The following is a 20,825-nucleotide window of genomic DNA, read 5'->3' as shown; positions in this document are numbered from 1 at the left end:
ATTTATTTATTTATTTATTTATTTATTTATTTATTTATTTATTTATTATTTTAATTTTATTAAAGTATTGACCACGAGCCGCGAGGTATAATTGCCTTCGCAATAGAAATTACCATTATTAACCTGAGCTTACTAAAAACTCAGCAGACGTGTACGGAGACGGAAACAGGAGGATGTCAAGCATCACTCGTAAACTACATTCAATGTAGTATACATAAAGTTTTGCGGATTAGTGCGTACAGTACATTACTGGATCGATACATTCACAAAAATTTCTACGCTGGCGCAAGATAGCGCAGTTACAATTACACTTGGTGAGATAGAGAGGTGAGAAGCCCCACTACAAAGCAGAACTGAGCGCATCCGGTTTTGGAATCAAGAGACTCCTAGGATGCTGCGTTGCGGAACAGCCGAAGTACTGACATGAGTAGACGAATCATACAATGAAATCTTTGCTTTATAGCTGCGTCCAATCAAGTAAGTAGACCTCCACTGGCTCCAAGATAAGGACTGTCCAAATTTTGCTAGTTTAGTGAGCAGGACGCTAAACGCTGCGGTAAACTGCCTTTAAATCGGTTAGAATGCCCAGCAAGCCTTCATTCTGGCAATTCTCCCAATGCGGTAGTCGTCTAACTTTTGGGCATGAAGCCATGTTTGTCCGGGAAGCCAGATAGATAGACGGGTTTCTCCATCCCAGAAAGCAGCTTCTCCAAACCCAACATCTGAAAGTACCCGCCTTCTTAGTACCCACCTTCGCTCAAGTACTAAGTATGATGGTTCGCGGTAGTTGCCGGGATCGTTTTTGTCACCATTCTTGAATATACCCTATGTATCTAGACTTTCATGCGACCGGAAAAGGCATGCGACGGACTGAGGTTAAAAGTGTCAACCAAGATTGGTGCGATATGATCGTTGTTAGCGCTAACCATTGACCATAGATAGGCTCAAGACGCCCTCAAAATTTCGATCACCTATTGGTACGATCTCCACCATGTATGCTCCCCGGTGTGGTTACTTTATTATTCCTCAGTCAACGAATGGCCTTTCAAGTCTCTTCGATGCCGGGTGACAGAAGTAGATTTGTATCTGCTATTGGTTTTCTTGCTACTCGGTAATTTAGTAGTTGAGTAATTTAATAAAATGCTCAGCCCATTGCGGGAGGACTTCTGGGTCGGAAGCGACAGCATGTAACACGGAGCAGCTGCCATCAACGATGGTAACTGCACTTTGGGCAATTGACTGAGAGCGATCACTGGATTTTGAATCCAACATCTGCTTATGATTAATTCCAACATCTACTTATCAGTCACGTGCACATCATTCTTTTTTGGGGCCCTGGTCTATCGCCTAAGCGGATAAGCAGACCCCTTAAGGATTTTCGTTCTAAATTCCTGAATTCTGCATGTTTTGAATATTTGCCAGCTTTCATGCCAGTTCATACCAGCCAGTTCATGCCAGTCTAGGTCGCATTACAAATATTAGGTTGGCTCACTACATCGATATCTCGTAAAATATCGATCAAACAATTTAAAGGTTATGGTCGTTGGAAATTCGTTTATCGCTCGTTGAAGAATTTCACACAAACACAAATTCTATTTGTTATTGTTGTCAGTTCCATTAAGTTGTGAGTTACAGGGCTTTGACAATGAAACTCGACAAAGAGAAAATGCAATTTCTCAATTTTGGATTCGATTCCGTCGACATTTGGTGTCGGCATTTTTTATGTACAAATGTGCGTCGCACAGGCGGTCCCGTCGGGCCGGGCCCCGAAAATGTCCAAATCACAGAAATAATCAAAATGATTCGGTATGTTAATAGTCTTGGAATCACCCAGGATGAGAGAAGAATTATCAAGTTAACTTTAAAATGGCAAGAAATTGTACGACAAAACGGTGCATATTTATCCAAATCGGACCATCGGAAAACTCCTTGAATATAGTTTTGAATTTCATGTACAAATAATGAATATTTTTTCGTCAAACGATTGATAATCATAGTATAGTGGAAAACGGGCTCCTCTCAATGGAACGCTTTTCGGTGTAAATGTATGAAAATGGTTTCATATGAAATATTCATGGCACCATTTGGTATGGAAATCACACCATTGTCACACCATATTATAGATTGAATTCTTGCGAACAAGCTTGGTCGCAGCGGAAGGCGATTTTCTTTTTTTTCGAATTTTTCGTGATGTTTGCGAGTTAATCCATCAAACAGAATTGCCTAGGCTTTGGTTTCGTTGTTATCAGTTGAACGAATAATTGAGGACACATTTCCGATCAGCAACTACTTTGCAAGAAGTATTTTTCAGTATAAAAAAAGATGTTTCATAAGATGTTTAAAAAATAAACAAAATCGAAAAATATTCATAAAAAAATTGTTCTTATCAAAAGCTTGTTTGTGGTTCGTTAAAAATTGGTTTCTGGAAAATATTTTTTTTAAATAATCGATTCTTGTCTCGGTAGGAGATTCTTGTCATCAAATACATTTAAAAAACATTGCTTTAGAGGACCACTGGCTTTGGGTTCTACCATTTCTTCTAAAGTTTTCTTTACGAGTTCGTTCATGGTTCTTCTCTATTTATTGCTTGCTCAAATCGAACTTTTCGATTTACTTGCTTCTCAGTAAAACTTCACTATCGTAAAGAAATTGCGTCTAGAGGACGGTCTAAGCAATGGCATTGTCTCCTTCTCAACGCACTGGAGCGGCCTATCCGGGACTGTGGAGTGGAGAGCCCTTTACGTTTATTAAAAACTCTAAGACCGTTTTAATCTTCCTCGAATTTTAATATGCTATTCCATTTATTGATAGTAACATGTTATACTGCGGATCCATACTTTATTGTTTTTATCCTGATCCCAGTCTATGACTCGTGCGTCGGTTGTTGATGGACTTGCCAATCTTGACCAACCTGTCTTTTATTTTGGTATATGCACAAAAATGAATGTCTGTTAGTATGTTTGCTTTGTCCACTCTACTTCTAGAATAAATAAGCAATCGAAATTGAAAGGAAAAACACTCTAAAAAGCAAAACAACCCTCGCGTTTGGTACAGCTAGTCTTGTATATATCAAATGCAAATTACCGAATGACGTTTATCGATCAAATTGTTTACATTGACTATTGAAAAAAGTCATGCGCAGCCGCAGATATTTCTCACAATTGCAGTAGAATTCATCATCAGTTGAAGCTGAAACGTAATATGTAACTGTTAGTTGAACTTGGACTAAATTCGGCTTAAAAACGAGATACATTTTGTTATAAACCAATAATAAAAAGACAAATGTATTATCAATTTTATGAACGTGAGGAACAATTTACACACTTTATATGCTTTTGAAATATTCAATAATCGATGCAGATTTTCAGCCGAACGTCGTTGTATTAACGGTGAACATATAAACTAATGAACGTTTGTGAGTTTGCAGAGACGTATACAATACTTTGTGCATATGCTATATTCCTTGTTATAGGTGTATTTACTATTATTATGCATTGCTGTACTATGAATCTAGGACGGACAGTGACCATTTCATTTGTTGTGTGAGATCTATCGTGAAGCAATTCTCAGTATGAATGAATAACTCAAATGAATAACTTAGGTCTGTGAAATTGTCTCTATGGTGAACATTAAAAGCATTCTCCTACTTTCTCGTTTACAGCACATCAAAATCCACGTATCATAGAGCACCCGATAGACACCACAGTGCCACGCCATGATCCCGCCACACTTAACTGCAAGGCGGAAGGAATACCGTCCCCGTCTATACAGTGGTATAAAGACGGATCTCCGTTGAAGATATTTCAGGGGTCCCATCGCATAGCGCTGCCGGCAGGCGGTTTGTTTTTTCTCAAGGTAAATGATTGCTTCTTTTCCTTCTTATGATTCTTCTGCTTCTTGTCCGACACAACAACAGCCGACCGGTCTTGGCCTGCAACACATACCATTTAAACCTTCTGTTGCTTTCTGTAATAATGTGGTTTATACTAACCCATGCCGGTAACGCCAGTCACCAACCAACCTGAATTGATTGTTGAAAGCCTCTTAGAAATCTGCTCTATCAAAGTTATCATGTATTCTTTTACCGAATACTTTATCAACTATAATACCAATACCAAATTTTCTTAAAATCGGTAACAGTAATCATAGGATCAGTCGGTCGGTCGGTAATGGTATTCATTGGTCTTATCTGTTTGTTTTCTTTGTCGTTGTCATCGGACCCTCCTAAGTTTGCTCTTTTAGCCCTCTGGTAAAATAAACGCTTCGAAGCAAGCAGCTAGCTAGTGACCAGACGTGGCCAACAGAAGAGGTGTTATGTTCCATCAGGACAACGCAAGGCTACACAAGTCTGTCCGATAGGTTGCTTGGGTGGTTTTAATGCCATACCATATACCAGGCACCAAACGATTTCCACTCTTTTTCGCGTTGTAAAACTTCCTAAGTGATAAGAAATTCGGATCAAGAGAAGATTGTGAAAATCGATTACAAGAGTTTTTCGGCAATTCCAAGGATCAAAAGTTCTATGAGAGGGACATACGAAGTTTCTTATGAAATGGCAACAAATTATATAACGAAACAGTGCATGTTTGCCCCAGCTCGGACCGTCGGAAAAATGGCGTGAACTACAAACATACCGAATCAAGACTTCTTTGCTCTTATAGACATTTAACAAGTGCGTTACCCGTTTAAGGTTGCCAAATTTGCTAGTTTGATCCATCGAGCCACAGTTTAAAATGGAAATTTGTTCAAGGTTAACTTATATTAGAGTTATTACTATTCTTTATCGTATGCGTTAGCATCTTGGTTGCAATATTTTATTTTACAACACACCTGATTCCCTGAACATCGTTTGTCATACTCCTTACAGGTTTTTTTTCCATCGTCACGATTTCGAACGCTTGTTCCTTCTTATATGAGGTTCTTCCGTAAGGTGCTTTTCTAATTGGTTAAAATTCCAGTTGCGTTCCGGCTTCATCGTTAGCAGGGAAATAAACTTTTCAGTTGTTTCAAGCATTTGCATCCTGTACAACTTGCTCATTGGAAAGCGTGGAAAGAACACCTAGGAGTGGTATTTTTTGTACACAGTCTAAAAAAATCTTGTTTTCCTCATTCTCGAATTACAGAGCGTCCCACCGGGAGCCCTGTAGTTATTTAGACCGATCATCGAAATCCTGCGAAGAAGTTTTTTTTACGAAAATGCCTAACAAATGCTACACTTTTGCTTTTTCTCGTTCGGTTTGTTTTTATAGGTCGTAAATTCAAGACGAGAAAGTGACGCAGGCGTGTACTGGTGCGAAGCACGGAACGAAGAAGGGACAGCCCGCAGTCAAAATGCCACTCTACAAGTAGCAGGTGAGTTGCTTCATTTCCCATTTCCTGTTTTAAATTGTTTTCATCTTTCCACGGCCTGGCCCTTTTCTGTTTCTGGCCTGTTTCTGGATACTTCTTCGGGAGAATGTTTCACATTTCCACTAGCTTGGAGATTGCTAGGAGCTTGGTTGGAGAGCAGCGCATGAATAACTTAAACCGATCCAATTGCACAGTACTGAACAATTGGGGCCTTTTATCGACGACAGGAAGAAATCGGACTCTCGTCTAAGGCATAAATTTTCTTATAAGTGACCTTAAAATGGGACATCACTTCTATGGCAACCTATTTGGCTACTCTCTGGGGACAAGGAGAGTGTTCCTCTTTAGAAGATATCTAAATTGTCAGATTTCCTAATTTTCGAAAAAACGGCAATGGAGAAAAGTCGCTATTTGATTCGTTCGTCACATATTTTTGAATGAAGCTTCTTGTTCGATTAGTTTAAGTTCGTCTTCTTCTTATTCAACGACCACCGCTGAGCGGCATTGGCCTGCACCAGAGACAATGCTGATCTATGGAGATGCTTTCTGTAATGGTTCGTTTTGACGGGCGGGGTTGTTGGTCACGCGTCAACCCGCGACAGTATCGGGAATCAAAACCATGACCGGCTCTGTGACAACCGGTCCTTGGATTCGAACCTAGGCCAGCTGCGTCACACCGATCAGCCGACTATCAGTGGGAGTTTAATTGCTTTCGAAGAAATTAAAAATTCAATTCACGAACCTTCAAGCACGAGTCGTAAGGGGTAGGGGAATCGAATACGTCTCTAAATTCAAAAGATAACGAGGGTTCCGACAAAAAACAGACAATTTATCGTCATTTGGTACTTCCGTAGATTATTTTCTTGTGCAATATAATTGATTCAATTATTGACCATATGCAAATATATTGTAGGATATTAAAAATACTTTTCGCATACTAATCAATGTCTGTTAATGGCACATTAAATATAAATTGTTTTATTCTGAATATTCTATTGTTATTCGCTGCCTTCGCTCATTGCTATTGCTGCCTTCACTATTTCTACAAAAAGACGAACATCAAAGAACGCTGTTTCTAATGTTGTCAAAAATGGTATTCTACCTGTTAAATTAAGAAAACACAGCTGAGAAAAGTAAAACCAGAAGCAAAACACTTGTTTTAATCTGCTGAAAATATCAGCATCAGCATCATTGCTTTGTATCAAATGCATTTCTCTCATCAGAGAGCCACGTAAGCTTCACTTTTTCATTTGGTTATAAAAAAACGAATTCATATTTTTCGATGCTTGGACATTTATTTTAAAGGTGATTCATCATTTTTTATTTTATATAAAACAACGTTAGTAAAATGTCCACCGCGGCTGGCTTAGCAGTAGCCCATTCGATCGACAAATTTTTGAGTACATTTTCGGCTGCCTGTGGTCCTACCTCGGCAATGGCAATGTGAATTTCACTCTTGAGGTCGTCGTAGATGAATGATGAATCTCTTACATTAACCTTGGTGCCCTTCCTTGCTGGGCCGGTGTTCGTGAAGGTGCGCAAAAGAGAAAAATAGAATCGCAATTGAGAGAATCGTTAACATTGCGTTAGGCTACATAGAGTTAGTTCAAGTTCCCGACTACGTAATAGGGTCTCAAGATATTGTTTGTGAGGGTCGACCAGCTGATTATATAAAAAATTGTAGTGGACCATAAAACATTACAATGAATGCGGTAGTGTTATGCAATCAGCGAGCTATGCGCAATGTACGACGACCGCGCTGTAATGCATCATGTACGCCTCGCAAGGTGGGTACGCCTCGCAAGGTTGGCCATGTCATGAGAATGACGGACGAAGAACCAGCCCGAAAATTCTCCTTAGGCCGTCCAGAAGGACATAGTACAGGGTGCGTAATCACGAGATGTTTAACTGTTGGATAACTCTAGCGTTTTTCAGTTAATTTTGACAAATAAACAAAATTTCTTTAGGGTATAGAATGCCGTTTATTGATAATTTACTCAGAATCAAATACCGATCAATACCGATCAAATGACCGCTTCCATTAAACACACAAAAAACCGCAATTTTCATTGTATTTGACAACATATCGGGCATAAAAGCAGCAATTTTTGCTGTAATATTAGCTTTCAGTTCTTCAATTTCTTGGCATAAACTTTACTCTTTAAATAACCTCACACAAAGAAGTCAGAATAAATTCGACAACAATAAGCACGCACAGTTTTCACAGTTGAAACAGTTGAACGATTATTTTCAATCTACATCGCTACGATTTCAGAGTGCTTTTTTGTGTAAATCGATGTATGACTAAAACGACATAGGCTAACGTTTCAAAATCTGACTGGTTTGTTAAAATCGACTGACAGATGGTGGAGTTATTCAACATTTAAATATCCTCTGTCGTGGTTACGCGCCCAGCATTTACCTCAACTATATTTACCCATCATTGTGTAGGATTTATGCTCATTAATAGTTTGTTTGCAATTACAAAATTTGAAGCAATGTTTGTTAAAAAATCAATCTTTAAACAAACTTTATTAGACAGACGTAATACGCCCTTGACATTTATATTTTGAATAGCCCGTCTAGGCATAAATTTTAAACAAGTTTGTTTATCCACTTTGCCTTTATCCATTTCTTTTCTCGCGGGAGAATTTTCAAAGAAAGCCCAATTTGTCATTATTCCAACCGTTGTTTCTACATACGTCGAAGCACTCATAACCTAGTCGTGTGGTACCAAGTACTACAAATTCGCCACAGCATAGTCTATTGAACAAACAACGTCGTACGCATACAAATGGACAGTAAACAAAAAAACCTAGTAACACCAGACCACTATTTTAGAGGTACTCGTAAGTTAGCTGGTATCGCCAGAACGCAAGTTCTTCTGCCTAACGTTTCCTCGGGAAACAACTTTTCCAAATTTATTCATATCAGCAAGAAAAGTAACAAAGAATGACAAAATTGTGAATAGTGTAACATTGGGACTTTGAATTATTCATGCAGTTTATATTTGACAATTGTGGCCTAACTACTACGGCAAAACATACTTTTATGAAAGTATTGTCCGTCGTTAGCTACTACTTTCTCCCATATATCAGGTAATACCCGGATTCGGTGTCCATAGAACTTTTCATCTTTAGAAGCGATCCAATAAGAGATCCATTTTTCAATTCTTTCATAAGAAGTAAACCGATGTGCTGCCAAACCGTTACTCATGCAACGGTACAGGTAGCAGTCCGACGGAGCAACATCTGGTGAATGCACAGTGGGGAATTTGTATGGGAAAGGCGGACATATTTATTTTTAGAAAGAATCTATGGACTTTTTTCAACGTTTTGTTTCCTTTGCATGTGTTTTGATAAAATTCAACTTTCTATGTGCAATACACGCGTTCAAGTACATTAAATAAGCTTTTTTCGTTGTTTTAAGGTTTCTAAACGCCTTAAGTATGCAATCCGCATTACACGAAAACGAAAATTTAAAGCACTATCATAAAAGCAAACATCGAATTTCTGCTACAAATCGAATGCCTTGTGAATTTGGAAAAGGATATAAAGTGATCAGGGAGCTGTACCCACTCCGTTTGTGGGAATTTTGAAGCAAGTAGTTATTACCTTCCGAAGTATCCAATCCATGAACTATTATTTAAACGTTTGATAGAAAATTTATTAGTCTATGTCTTCACCCAACCTTAAATCGATGTTATCTTCTTGGTTCAATACATGATCAATCGCGATATCGTCACTACTGTGTTCCTCCATGATTAAAAATTCTTTTACTTTATCCGTTTATGGTTAACTATGTTTATGGTTTTTTCGCTATCTATAACCCAATGACATAGAACTAATTTTATGGTCACTGCTACGTATTGCCCGATTGAACGTGTCTTTTACATTATTTTCTCGAGAAGATTTTCTTGCGTGGTTTGCCCTATCTAGTCTAAAACATTTATGCCGCGCTTCCAAAGCTTCTCCTCCCAGACAACCTAGTGTTACAGGGGTATGTAGTATATATACCCAGCATGAGTCAAAACATGACATGAACGTAACAGGTACGTTCAACCAACTATATCGCACTAAGAATTTTTTATATGTATCTCTACAATTTTTGTCCAATGTTGCGGCAATAACTACTTTCTGACAGCTAATGGATATTAAGATATTCCTAAGCCTGTCTATTATATCTTAAATTAAGGACAGTACTCGCACGGTCAGGATCTGAAAATATTCGACGATAAATGTTACCAGAAGTGCTTTTTTCTGATACCTGCCCGACGTTGTTAAAGGTTATTCTACATGAAATGCTTAAAAAACACTGCACCAACCTCAACTAAGAATGAAGAGGTGAAATGCCGTACAACAATGCAGAAGGTTGCAGGCCTTAAACCATTTTCAAGATTATTAGAAACACTCATCTTTGTAGGCGTTGCACTACAAATACGGCAACGCATACTTGATTGATCCGTGATCACTGATAACAGTTAGTTTATCTAAATAATACAAAAGGCATAAGGCCAATATGTTTTGTATGGCAATATACTACGAAAAGACCGGGCGCCTCCATATGCATTAGGAATTGTTTTCTTAAAATAGAAATTTGCAAAATTTATGGCAGGAATATGCAAATGAAACTTACAGGAAATGTTTAAAATTGTCTAAACTTTAATTGAAATGTCTCGTATGGGCAGAACACCGCGAAACATTTTTTTGCTGCAATACCAAAATTGAAAGACTGCATTTTCTTAGTTTTCTATACTAATCCACGATGAAAATAAACTAGCAATGCAAAACGTAAATATTTAATTATTTCATACGAAAGAAGGACTCATTACCTTTCGAATGATGTATAATATAGGTATATTTCCCTTGTAGAACTGTGCCTACAATCGCGTTAAAGTGGCTGATAAAAGCCTGTTGTAGAGAGCCATTTTTATCACTCTTTCGACTTTGACAAATGATTTCTCGGAATCTACGCAACATGAAAGGCTAAAAATTCGGATTTGTCATAGATAATTTATCTATTTTAGGCTAATATAACTAAAACCGTCAGTTTCTTTGTTGACTGAAGTTGATTTATGACCGCCTTTTTCCCACAGTGGAATGTAGCGAAGGGGTGAGGGAGAGAGTTATAGTTCCCATTCGACATTTTCGAGATAGATTTTGGGAGTTTTTGGGATGTATAGATGTATAGTCTGGTCGTTTTATGGCCAAAGCTTTCTTCAAACGCATTAATTATTGTTGATTTTGTTGTCTATCAATAATTTCATTAGATCACCACACCTTTCATATCTCATCATATGCACAGTATAACCTTTTGGGATTTTTATTGCATATAACTAGCAGACCCGGCGAACTTTGTTCCGCCGCAAAGGCAATGGGCCCCCGGTGATAGAGCAGTCGGTAACGCTCGTCGATGCCACGTAGCTGTCCTGGGTTCGAATCCCGGTACCGGCTGTCACGCAGCCGAACATGGTTTCGATTCCCGATACCGGCGTGACAGAGGGGTTGGCGCAGGACCAACAACCCTGCCGTAAAAACACGCCATTACATCAGAGATTAACATTGCCTCTGGTGCAGGCTAAGACCGCTCAGTGGTTGTTGTACAATAAGAAGAGAATAAGTTCATTTCGTCAGCAGCCCGTTGATCTTGGAACTACTTGCAGTGTTTGGCGGAAATTTCCAGACAGTAAAATCATTGCGCCTCCGAAACATTTCGCAACATGCACTAAGCATCTCGATTATATTAGGTGTATGCGTTGAAATTTATCGTTTACATATAGGGGGCGCTACTGTTGGATAGAAGGCACAAATGTCATCAAATAACTGTCAAATGTCAAGCTTAGGCATCTGTCAACAAATCTGCATCATCACATTTGTCAATTTTTCCATTGTGAGATTGTTATTAACACGAAACCATGTGCGAATTCGAGCCAACAAAGCGTCATTTGCGGGAAGTGTTGTTGTATCACTTCCATCTGAAGAAAACTGCAGCCGAAGCATGCCGGTTGCTTCAGGAGGCTTATGGCGATGCTGTTATATGCGAAGCCACTTGTCGTAATTGGTTTCGGCGCTTCAAAAGTGGTGATTTTTGCACTGAGGACAAGGAGCACCCGGGACCAGCGAAGACGTTCGCAGATGAAGAGTTGGAAGCATTGCTGGAAGATGACCCGTGCCAAACACAACAACAGCTTGCAGATGCATGTGGAGTGGACCAAACAACAATTTCCAGACGTTTGAAAGCGTTGGGAATGGTCCAAAAGCTGGGAAACTGGCTGCCTTACGAGTTGAAGCCAAGGGATGTGGAACGCCGTTTGTGCATGAGTGAACAACTGCTCCAACGACACACCCGCAAAGGTTTTTTGCATCGAGTAGTTACTGGCGATGAAAAGTGGGTTCATTATGATAATCCCGAGTACCCGAGTAAAGACATACCTTGAAACGCTGAAATGGGAGGTCCTACCCCACCCCCCGGATCTGGCTCCTTCGGATTACCATCTTTTCAGGTCAATGGCACATGCATTAGCTGAGGAACGCTTCACTTCGTATGAAGATTGTAAAAATTGGATTGATCAGTGGATCGCCTTAAAAGAAAGGCATTCTTCCGCGATGGAATCCGACAATTGCCAGAAAGATGGCAAAAAGTAGTGGCTAGCGACGGACACTACTTCGATTGACTAGTTTGTTAAGAGTTTTGAACAATAAACGATTCAATTTGGTAAAAAAACGATAAATTTCTACGCATACTCCTAATATATGTCATTCATTTCACGATGCGAATTCACGATTTCGAAAAATTGCGAATTAAAGGACTGAAGAAGAACAAAAAATAGCTCGTAAAGAGCGTCGCGTTAGTATGTTTCGACTTCATGCAATAATAAACAAGGAATAATATTGAAATATTGCTGAAAATAATGTTCGGCCGCAACATGCACATACGATCAGATCCGTCCCCCTGGTATCCGATCTTTTAAGATCGAGAAATGAGAATGAAATGAAGTATGGCGGTGAATGCCGAGAACAGCAATCAAATAAATCAATGTCCGAATAGTTAGAACCGTACCCACTATAAAACTATTTTTACTACTAGCTTCCCAAGTATCTGTCATGAAAGAGGAAAATTAAAAAAAAAGGTACATAAAACGGAAACGAAACAAACACAGGAAACAAATCCTCGGGACAGTGTGAAGGAAGCGAAAAAACCCTTCAAGCTGAATCTCTCCAGTCAGTAGAAAAAAAAATGCAAATAGAAAATTCATTTGCATCGCAGATGACAGTAAAAAGCAGCCTTTAGGTATGTTAGATTCGGAATGTTTCGTTGGTTTTGTTTGTCCAGTCACTGGCCCGGTGAAGATTAGTCAGTTTCCCATGTTTTTGTGTTTCAAAACTATTTGCATAAGCACGCCGGAATAATCCTGTCATCCGCTTCAGGGATCTGCGCATTCCATGTCACAGGTAGAAAAGGGATCGCTCATGGTTTTGTGGTAAACTCAGTAAACATAACTATGATTGCTATTCTTGGAGTTGGGTTTCTGTTTGCTGTGACATTTACCGTTCGTGTGTTGGCTTGGAATATAAAATTAAACGAATCGGCAATTTTGGGAATGGTTGATAGTTTGATGAAACCGTCCAACAAATGTCTGGGTCTTCGCGAATAATCAAACCAAATTCTGATCCAGGTTTCAGAAATCCAAATTTCTTTCGTTAAAAAATGTATGTGAAATGTTATGTTACGGGCACACTGCATACTTTTGAGTCGAATAAAAAATACATTTCCTTAAACAGTCTGGTCTCCTTGTTAACATCTCTTATCTGGTCTTTTTCTTTCGTCTTAATAGTGCTCCGAGAGGAATTTCGACTCGAACCCCAACACACCCGAGTGGGACAAGGAGAAACGGTATTGCTCGAGTGTGGTCCGCCGAAAGGAGTGCCAGAACCAACCATTGCGTGGCGCAAAAATGGTCAAAAATTAGACGTTGAAACCTTTAAGCGAATTCGTATCGTGGATGGAGGAAACCTAGCCATACAGGATGTTCGCCTAACAGATGAAGGGCAGTACCAGTGCGTCGCCAAAAATTTGGTTGGAGTCCGGGAATCCGCTACCGCGTTTCTGAAAGTTCACGGTAATCATTGCGCGTCGTCATGCATCATCTTGTCTGTTTGTAATGTTAATGATGTACTATTGCAGTCAAACCGTTTCTAATACGAGGTCCCCTTGACCAAACCGTCGTAGAAGGCACTTCAGTGACCTTTCAGTGTCGAGTTGGAGGAGATCCCATGCCAGACGTGCTATGGCGCAGGACAGCTTCCGGGGGCAATATGCCACTAGAACGTGTACACATTCTTGAAGACAGAAGCCTTCGTTTGGAGAAAGTAATACTGGACGATGAAGGAGAGTATAGTTGCGAAGCGGACAATGCCGTGGGAGCCATATCAGCCACGGGAACTTTGACCGTACATTGTATGTATAGAATCTGGAATAATCGATTAGAAATTATTATGTAGACACAATTGAAATTAGTCAATGATAACAATCTACGATCTCATTTTGATTATTGTACATCATTACAGCTCCTCCCCATCTGGCCATAAGACCCGTTCCGCAGGTAGTGGAAGCTGCTAACGATGTGTCGTTCGAATGTAAATCGGAAGGTCGACCCAAGCCAACCACATTCTGGTCGATCGAGGGAAACCGAACACTCATCTTTCCCGGATTGGCTTTCAATCGATTTGAATCGTTCAATACTCAGGAAAGCTTGACAGTTTTAACGCTATCACAGACAACAAAATCGGACAATGGTATCGTGGTGGTTTGCAGTGCCGTGAATAGTGTGGGATCGATTAGTGCACGTGCCCGGCTTACCGTAATATCTCAAGACGATCGACCTCCTCCGATCATCATCCTGGGACCGACGAATCAAACACTTCCTACTAAGTCCATCGTGGAAATGCCTTGCAAAGCGGTCGGCAATCCTAATCCTATCATTTCGTGGTACCTCGACGGAAATCCAGTGGTTTCATCGGACCGCATCCACATGACCGAGAATGGTACTCTGCTGATACGTGAGCTAGAGAAGAGTACCGACCAGGGCCTGTACACATGTGTTGCTAGCAGCCGCAGTGGAAAATCGACTTGGAGTGCCTATCTGCGCTTAGAGCTGGCCACGAATCCTAATGTAAACTTCTACCGCGCCCCAGAGCCATCTGCCTTTCCCAGTGCTCCGGGGAAACCACAAATCGTTAACTCTACCAACAACTCTGTTACCATTTCTTGGTTGCCGAGCATTAGCTCTGGTGCATCTGACCTTACCGGCTACCTGATTGAGGTATTCTCGAACGACATTTCCAAAGGGTGGTTGACGGTACCGTACAAAATTTCCTCAACCACCTATACCTACTCTGGTGTGTTGACAAACGCAACCTATACCTTTATCGTACGCGCCGAGAATGATCAAGGAATTGGTATTCCAAGCTTAATGTCCGACCCAGTCACGGTCGGAAGAGTGTTCAATGATGGCCAAAACATCAATCTTAGCGAGGCACAGGCAACTCTTTCTTCGAACCAAGCGGTAAAGCTTCTTGAAGCTAACGCAACGGATGCTACCAGCGTGAGGTTGGTGTGGGACATTGAGAACGGACAGTACGTTGAAGGTTTCTACATCTATTCTCGGAAGATGAAATCGAATGGAACGTACCACACGCTGACGGTCCTGCACGGTGGGGGCGCGTCTGCTTGCACCATAAATGGGTTAGAAAAATACACTGAGTATGAGTTCTTCTTGATTCCATTCTTCAAGACCATTCAGGGACGTCCGTCAAATTCGAGAATCGCTAGCACGCTGGAAGATGGTAGGACCTCAACCAAAATACGCTAGCAATGGATGGTGGTAGTTTGATAAATAATGTTATTTTTGCTTGCTCTACAGTTCCTTCCTCATCGCCAGTCAATATGGAAGCCTTACTTTTGAATACGTCCTCAGTTTACCTCAAGTGGGACCCACCGGTTAAGGAGTCCATCAACGGTAGGCCATGCGTTCATTGTAAACCTATTTAACCATCCCATCATTCGCATCCTGGATTTAACCGATCCCATCTTTAATCAGTTATCTAATGTAGCTGCGTTGTTCTAATCTACCTTATTACAACAGGAAAGTTAAAACACTATCACATAATAATCCGTGGCTACGATGCGCACAATATTTCGAAAGTGCTCACAAACATGACGGTAGAAGGTGAGGCACCGAAACTATTACTGGCGAATCTCTCGGCCGGTGTAACATATTCAGTTAGCATCGCTGCATCCACAAAGGTTGGAATAGGTCCTTACAGCATTCCGTCGATCCTGAGGCTCGATCCACACACAAAGCGTCTAGACCGCGGTTACACCAGGTGCGTTAGCTGGGCTACGTTTAAATGACCCCGAAAATTCTATGGAAGGAACTACTTCTGCTCTTCTTATGCTTATGCGGATTGGGCACAAACATAAACTTAACACATTTGTTATTTCATCTCATTTTGTTTAGGTACCCGATAAACCACGACTACTCGCATGACATATTGACTCAGACATGGTTTATTATCCTGCTCGGCTCAATCATCGCTATTATCGTGTTTCTCCTCGGGGCCATCGTTATCTTTCGCCGCATACAGTTAATGAAGCACAGCTCATTGAATAATATGCATGGTGAGTTTTTGAGAAGTTCGGAAACGGATTACATCTCTAGACGAAGTACCTGGAGAAAATGTTACCACGTTTTCGATTCATGGCATTATAATGGTTGGTCTCGTTAGCATGTTACGCTAGGTTATGCTAGATTATTATTATCTTCTACAACATAGTCAAATTGGTTAAGTTTCACATACATTTTTTTACAGCACAACTTAGTTGATAGTAATAGATATAAGTAAGTGTTTCCCAACTATAGCGTGCGAGTCATAAATTGTTCGTTTTAAATCTATCCGTGCTATTCTCCAATCAAATAACACTCTCAGAGTGCTTCACAGTATCAATATCGATCGACTTTGCTAACATCGACCATGCTTTTCGTCCAATCATTTTTTATTGCACAGTTATGCTATCGTATATAACCCCTGCCTAAACTAAAACTTCCTCAATACCTTAGAACTAGTAGTCTTAACATAATTTGCCGTTTGTCTTCTGTGTAATAATTTCGTTATAGTGCTGCAATGAATTTCATAATGCCATCACATGTGGGACAGTCCACATAAAAAAGGACTTGCCTCCAATCAAGCCTGTTAAAAATGAGTAATGCCAGCCGATTCTCAACTCTTTGAAAACGATACCGTTGCTGAGCCGCTTTTTAAACCATGCAATGAAAACGATAGCAATACGAAATAAAGAAAAGCATGGTTGCTGCTGGAATGATTTACGTTGCGTATCATCAAGAAGGCAAACAAACCCGTTGTTACACATGAACACATATTTTATGATTTCAGGCAATCACGCAATCGGGACATTGCGGAAGTTCCCCACGCTTCCGTTAAATCCAAATGGCGTCTGGATCGATCCGGGAGGTGGTGTTTGGAGGCAGGCATCCGATGTTACCAAGGAAGCAATCACCGATTACACTCAGGTGTCATCGGCTCCCACGCTTCCGTTGCCAGACTATGAACGGTAAATTTAACAAATATCCATTTTTTTTATATATTATATTCTTAAATGCACTAGTCGGGGTTCATTGAGAAAAGTCCTTACAATCGTCCTTAAACCATGTAATTCTAGAATCTTAATTCCATGTGGCCCCTTAGTTTGGCCATGGAATCTGTGTTTTGCAAATATCATAAACGATGAAAATCCAAATCTTCGGAAACAGGAGAGACAACGTATATATTTACTTCAATACACACCAAGTTTGGAAACATCTATGTACCAAAACGATGGATAGTCTCTACGTATCGCCAAATTGCATTACCGTCTTATATCGTGTTGCGAATGTGTGAACACATGTTTCACTATTTCTATACATTTGTTTTACACAATGTCAAATTAAATTATGTTACAGTGTAGTTTTATATTAGCAATGTACTTATTGCTGTTATTTAATTCATCGACGATGCATATTCGTTTATGCATCAGATTCAATTTCTGGCAAATAAAATGTTTTAAGATGTATTTTGTGTGTATTCTGATTGAGATTAATTCAACGCACATTATCAAATCACAAACACATTTTGCGTCGAACTTACTCACCCTTTGTAACTACAAGACAGGTGTGGTCGGAGCAGAAACCCAAGCAAACATAAGTATATGGATCATGGAAACGCCCTCGGAATAAAGGTTGTAGGCAACTATGCGCCATGAGAAAAGACCCTCTTAATTAAACCCAATTTTGCGTTCGTTAAACAAACATCACACCACTAAGAGTGTTAAAGACCACTTACAAAACTCTGAGCTGTTCACATAAAAGGCGACACAATCAGCAGAGTAAAAAAACTATGTTTAAACGACGGTTTCGACAAATGGTCTGCCTTCACAAGGGTACAAGTGGAAACCAACAAAACTTCAGGATGGAAAGGACGCAAAGGACAGCTGCGGCTTCTTGTTCGTGTTATCTTGGGGTATCGCTTCAAAGGTTGGCCGACCTTTAATTAGTTTCCTAAATTTTCAGCCGTTTAAGTTTCCCATTAACTAACCCGAGGAGCACTACAAACAAACTTTGGCGTGCATGGTCTCAATAGCCCCACGCAATGGTTGTACCTTAGCCTTGGGCAGACTTTGGACAGACCCACTCAGAACATTTTCCAAACCAAAAGCTAAATTTTTAAACCATCCATGTTTCGGAAGATACTCTTCCTGCTCAGCTGCTAGATTCTGGTCAGTAACAGTATCAGAGAATAGTCAGGAAGAAATGAACAGTGAAAACCACTTCCAGCTCAAGGAAAAGCTAAATTAAGGCAGCAAATTTTGCACCAAACCGAATTTTAAAACAGCTTCAAGCTTGACGATCAAGAGTTGTATCAGTATGAGTTAGACAATTAGAGAAGGCTCAAATTAAGTGAAAAATTATTCATATCTGGATATCTAAAACGAGCATCTCGTCAGTCGGCGTCTATTTGTCTATAAACGTATCAGTAAAGTATGTTTCTACTTTTATCTTATCTTTTCCCACTACAAAACTAGATTGTCCCCACTGAATATGCCCGACTACGCTGAAGTCGCCGGTTGTTCGTCATTTAAAAACGACCTAGGCCAAACACCCTGTTACGATAACTACGGAGCCTACGCGTCAACAACACTGGTCGGATGTTCCGCGCAAATGTTTGGGCCAAATCACTTCGGCCTAGGAAAAAGTGTCTACTCGGCGCCAACAGTTACAGTGGCCACTGCGTCTGGTGGATGTCTCTACAATAATTTCATAAATCAACAGCATCAGCAGCGCCACCAGCAGCAACTTCAGCAGCAGCATGCACCCCCCTACGGACTTCAGTCACAAATCGGAGTGCATGACAAGCGAGAGCGAGACGCGCATGGACGTCCCACCGGCAGCGGTGGCGGTAGCATGAAAAACCAGAAAATGAACATCACCGAAAATCGGATGTCCGACATGTTGAACAATTTGAACCAATCTTCATCGACGGTCCAGCAGGAGGAGGCAGGCGGGCTGGGATCATCGTTGTACGGCGGCTCAACGGTTAGCAATCTATACGCTGGCAGCCACTGTAGTCTACTTCCGGCCGGCCAGCCGATGGCGACCACCTCTGCGATGGCGATGGACGTGATGGTCAACATGTCACTGGGACCCGTCAGTAGTCCCGGCACGCCCGGGATCGGCGGCAGCAGCAGCGTCCCACAAACACCCCTCTTCGGCACTATCAAGCGAACGGTAAAGTACAACAAAATTGGCTACAATAAGGATAATAAACTCAATTTCGGCGATAATGGCCGATCGGCGGAGCAGCAACTATTCGTCAAATCAAAGCACGACGGCACCTGGTCGTCCGTGCCAAGCACGGCTGCAACATCGGTCAGCAGCATCAACATGATTAATTCGCCATATCATCAGCAGCAGAACCAACATTATTTCGTGCAGCAGCATCCATTGTCACATCACCCGCTGTCGCACCCCAATAGTAGCGGTCACAAGCAGCAGCAGCCACTTCCGGCTTCTCCAACAGCACCACCACCACCTTCCACTACTCAGCAAACTTCTTCTATTGTCCTTCATTACCACCACCCACTTCACCATCATTCTCTGGCCGGCTCATCCTTTCCGGAACAGTTTCCCTGCTCGTCGTCACAGCCCTCGTCGGCTCACTATGGTATGCAAACAAATATTATAGATAATCAACCAGCGTCGATCTGCAACAATGGCGCCACAAACTCCGCCGACACGAGTCCGATTGCCCAGCAACAACCATCAAGCAACCATTTAACCAGTTTCGGAAAAATGGATAATCTGTAAATATTCTCAAAGCTGTGAAATGACTCGCTAGGCATATCGGCCAGTTCTTCAGAATCAGAGAGAGATTTGTGGATGGGTTTGTCTCATTTGCTTTCCCAAAGATCGTATAACATACGACCCACTATTCTTCTGGTAGTTGTCTGCTGGTCGCACAAATACGGCAATGGTTCCGATGTTGATGACGGATCGACCATCATCTGAACTTTTGATGTAGTCATAGTTTCGCAGTTCCCACACTGGACTCAAAACAGGTTCCTTACACGCCGCTGGGGCATTCTATGTGCGGTGCCGTTTGAAAGTGGTTGGCTGGCTGTGGATAGGATTGCAAATCGTTCCGCGTGCGAGTTTCGTCTAGACTTGCATCCTGATGTTCATTAATGCCACCAGCGAGCAGGGTTGTACAAATGACATCACTTGGTCACTGTCTACTGTTACGGATCCCACCGCTAATCGGCCTAACTACTAAAGACAGCGAAGTGGAAGACACTGTTTGCTGCTCTTGGCCTACGGAGTTTATTTTAAATGGCGCATCGTGGAGGTGCACGAATGCATATTATAAACCTGATTACGTTAACAGTTCTACTAAAATTTGCCACATACTCTTCAAGTAATGACTTTTTTACGAACAAACGAGATCACTGAGACGGGAAATTTTCGTTGTTCTCACTTACAGCAATAAATCATTCAATCCAATAGATCCAATCTGCAATTTTCGTGTTGAATTCTGATATGGTAACTACAAGTACAAGGACTAACCTTCATGGTATACGTATTCAATTAACATTGGACAATGGAAAGAGAATTGTTTGATTGATTGTGCCCGGTCGGTAATATTGTCGTTTTCTGTTTGTTATATCATTGAATATTCTTTTTTTTTAATGTAAACCAGAATTATTCAAAACACACTCTAGTACAAATTATTAAACTACGAAAATAGTTGATAGTTTCTCCACATTCATAAAGGTACTAATTAAAAAACCACAATATGACCTATTTTGCAGATCTCCGCCAAAAACGAGCAAAAAAATTCAAACTCTTAGATCAAGTACTGGTATTT

At 40.8% G+C, this 20,825-nt stretch overlaps 1 protein-coding gene across 1 annotated transcript in view; it reads left to right on the top strand.

Moving 5' to 3' along the window:
- LOC131207648 (protein sax-3) overlaps window positions 1-19,777 on the top strand; it is a 25,553-nt gene extending 5,776 nt beyond the window's left edge. Inside the window, exons 2-11 of the mRNA XM_058200271.1 lie at window positions 3,662-3,855; window positions 5,250-5,352; window positions 13,184-13,468; window positions 13,534-13,806; window positions 13,917-15,194; window positions 15,272-15,367; window positions 15,494-15,734; window positions 15,869-16,029; window positions 16,803-16,980; window positions 18,487-19,777. Coding sequence (XP_058056254.1) covers window positions 3,662-3,855; window positions 5,250-5,352; window positions 13,184-13,468; window positions 13,534-13,806; window positions 13,917-15,194; window positions 15,272-15,367; window positions 15,494-15,734; window positions 15,869-16,029; window positions 16,803-16,980; window positions 18,487-19,768 — 4,091 coding nt within the window. The 3' untranslated portion in view covers window positions 19,769-19,777. The remainder of the gene's footprint in view (window positions 1-3,661; window positions 3,856-5,249; window positions 5,353-13,183; window positions 13,469-13,533; window positions 13,807-13,916; window positions 15,195-15,271; window positions 15,368-15,493; window positions 15,735-15,868; window positions 16,030-16,802; window positions 16,981-18,486) is intronic.
- The last annotated feature ends 1,048 nt before the right edge of the window (window positions 19,778-20,825 follow it).

This window comes from Anopheles bellator, chromosome 2 (genome assembly GCF_943735745.2).
Source record: "Anopheles bellator chromosome 2, idAnoBellAS_SP24_06.2, whole genome shotgun sequence".
Lineage (NCBI taxonomy): Eukaryota > Metazoa > Arthropoda > Insecta > Diptera > Culicidae > Anopheles > Anopheles bellator.
The sequence above is the reverse complement of the archived record's forward strand: the minus strand, read 5'-3'. Positions and strand labels throughout refer to the sequence as shown.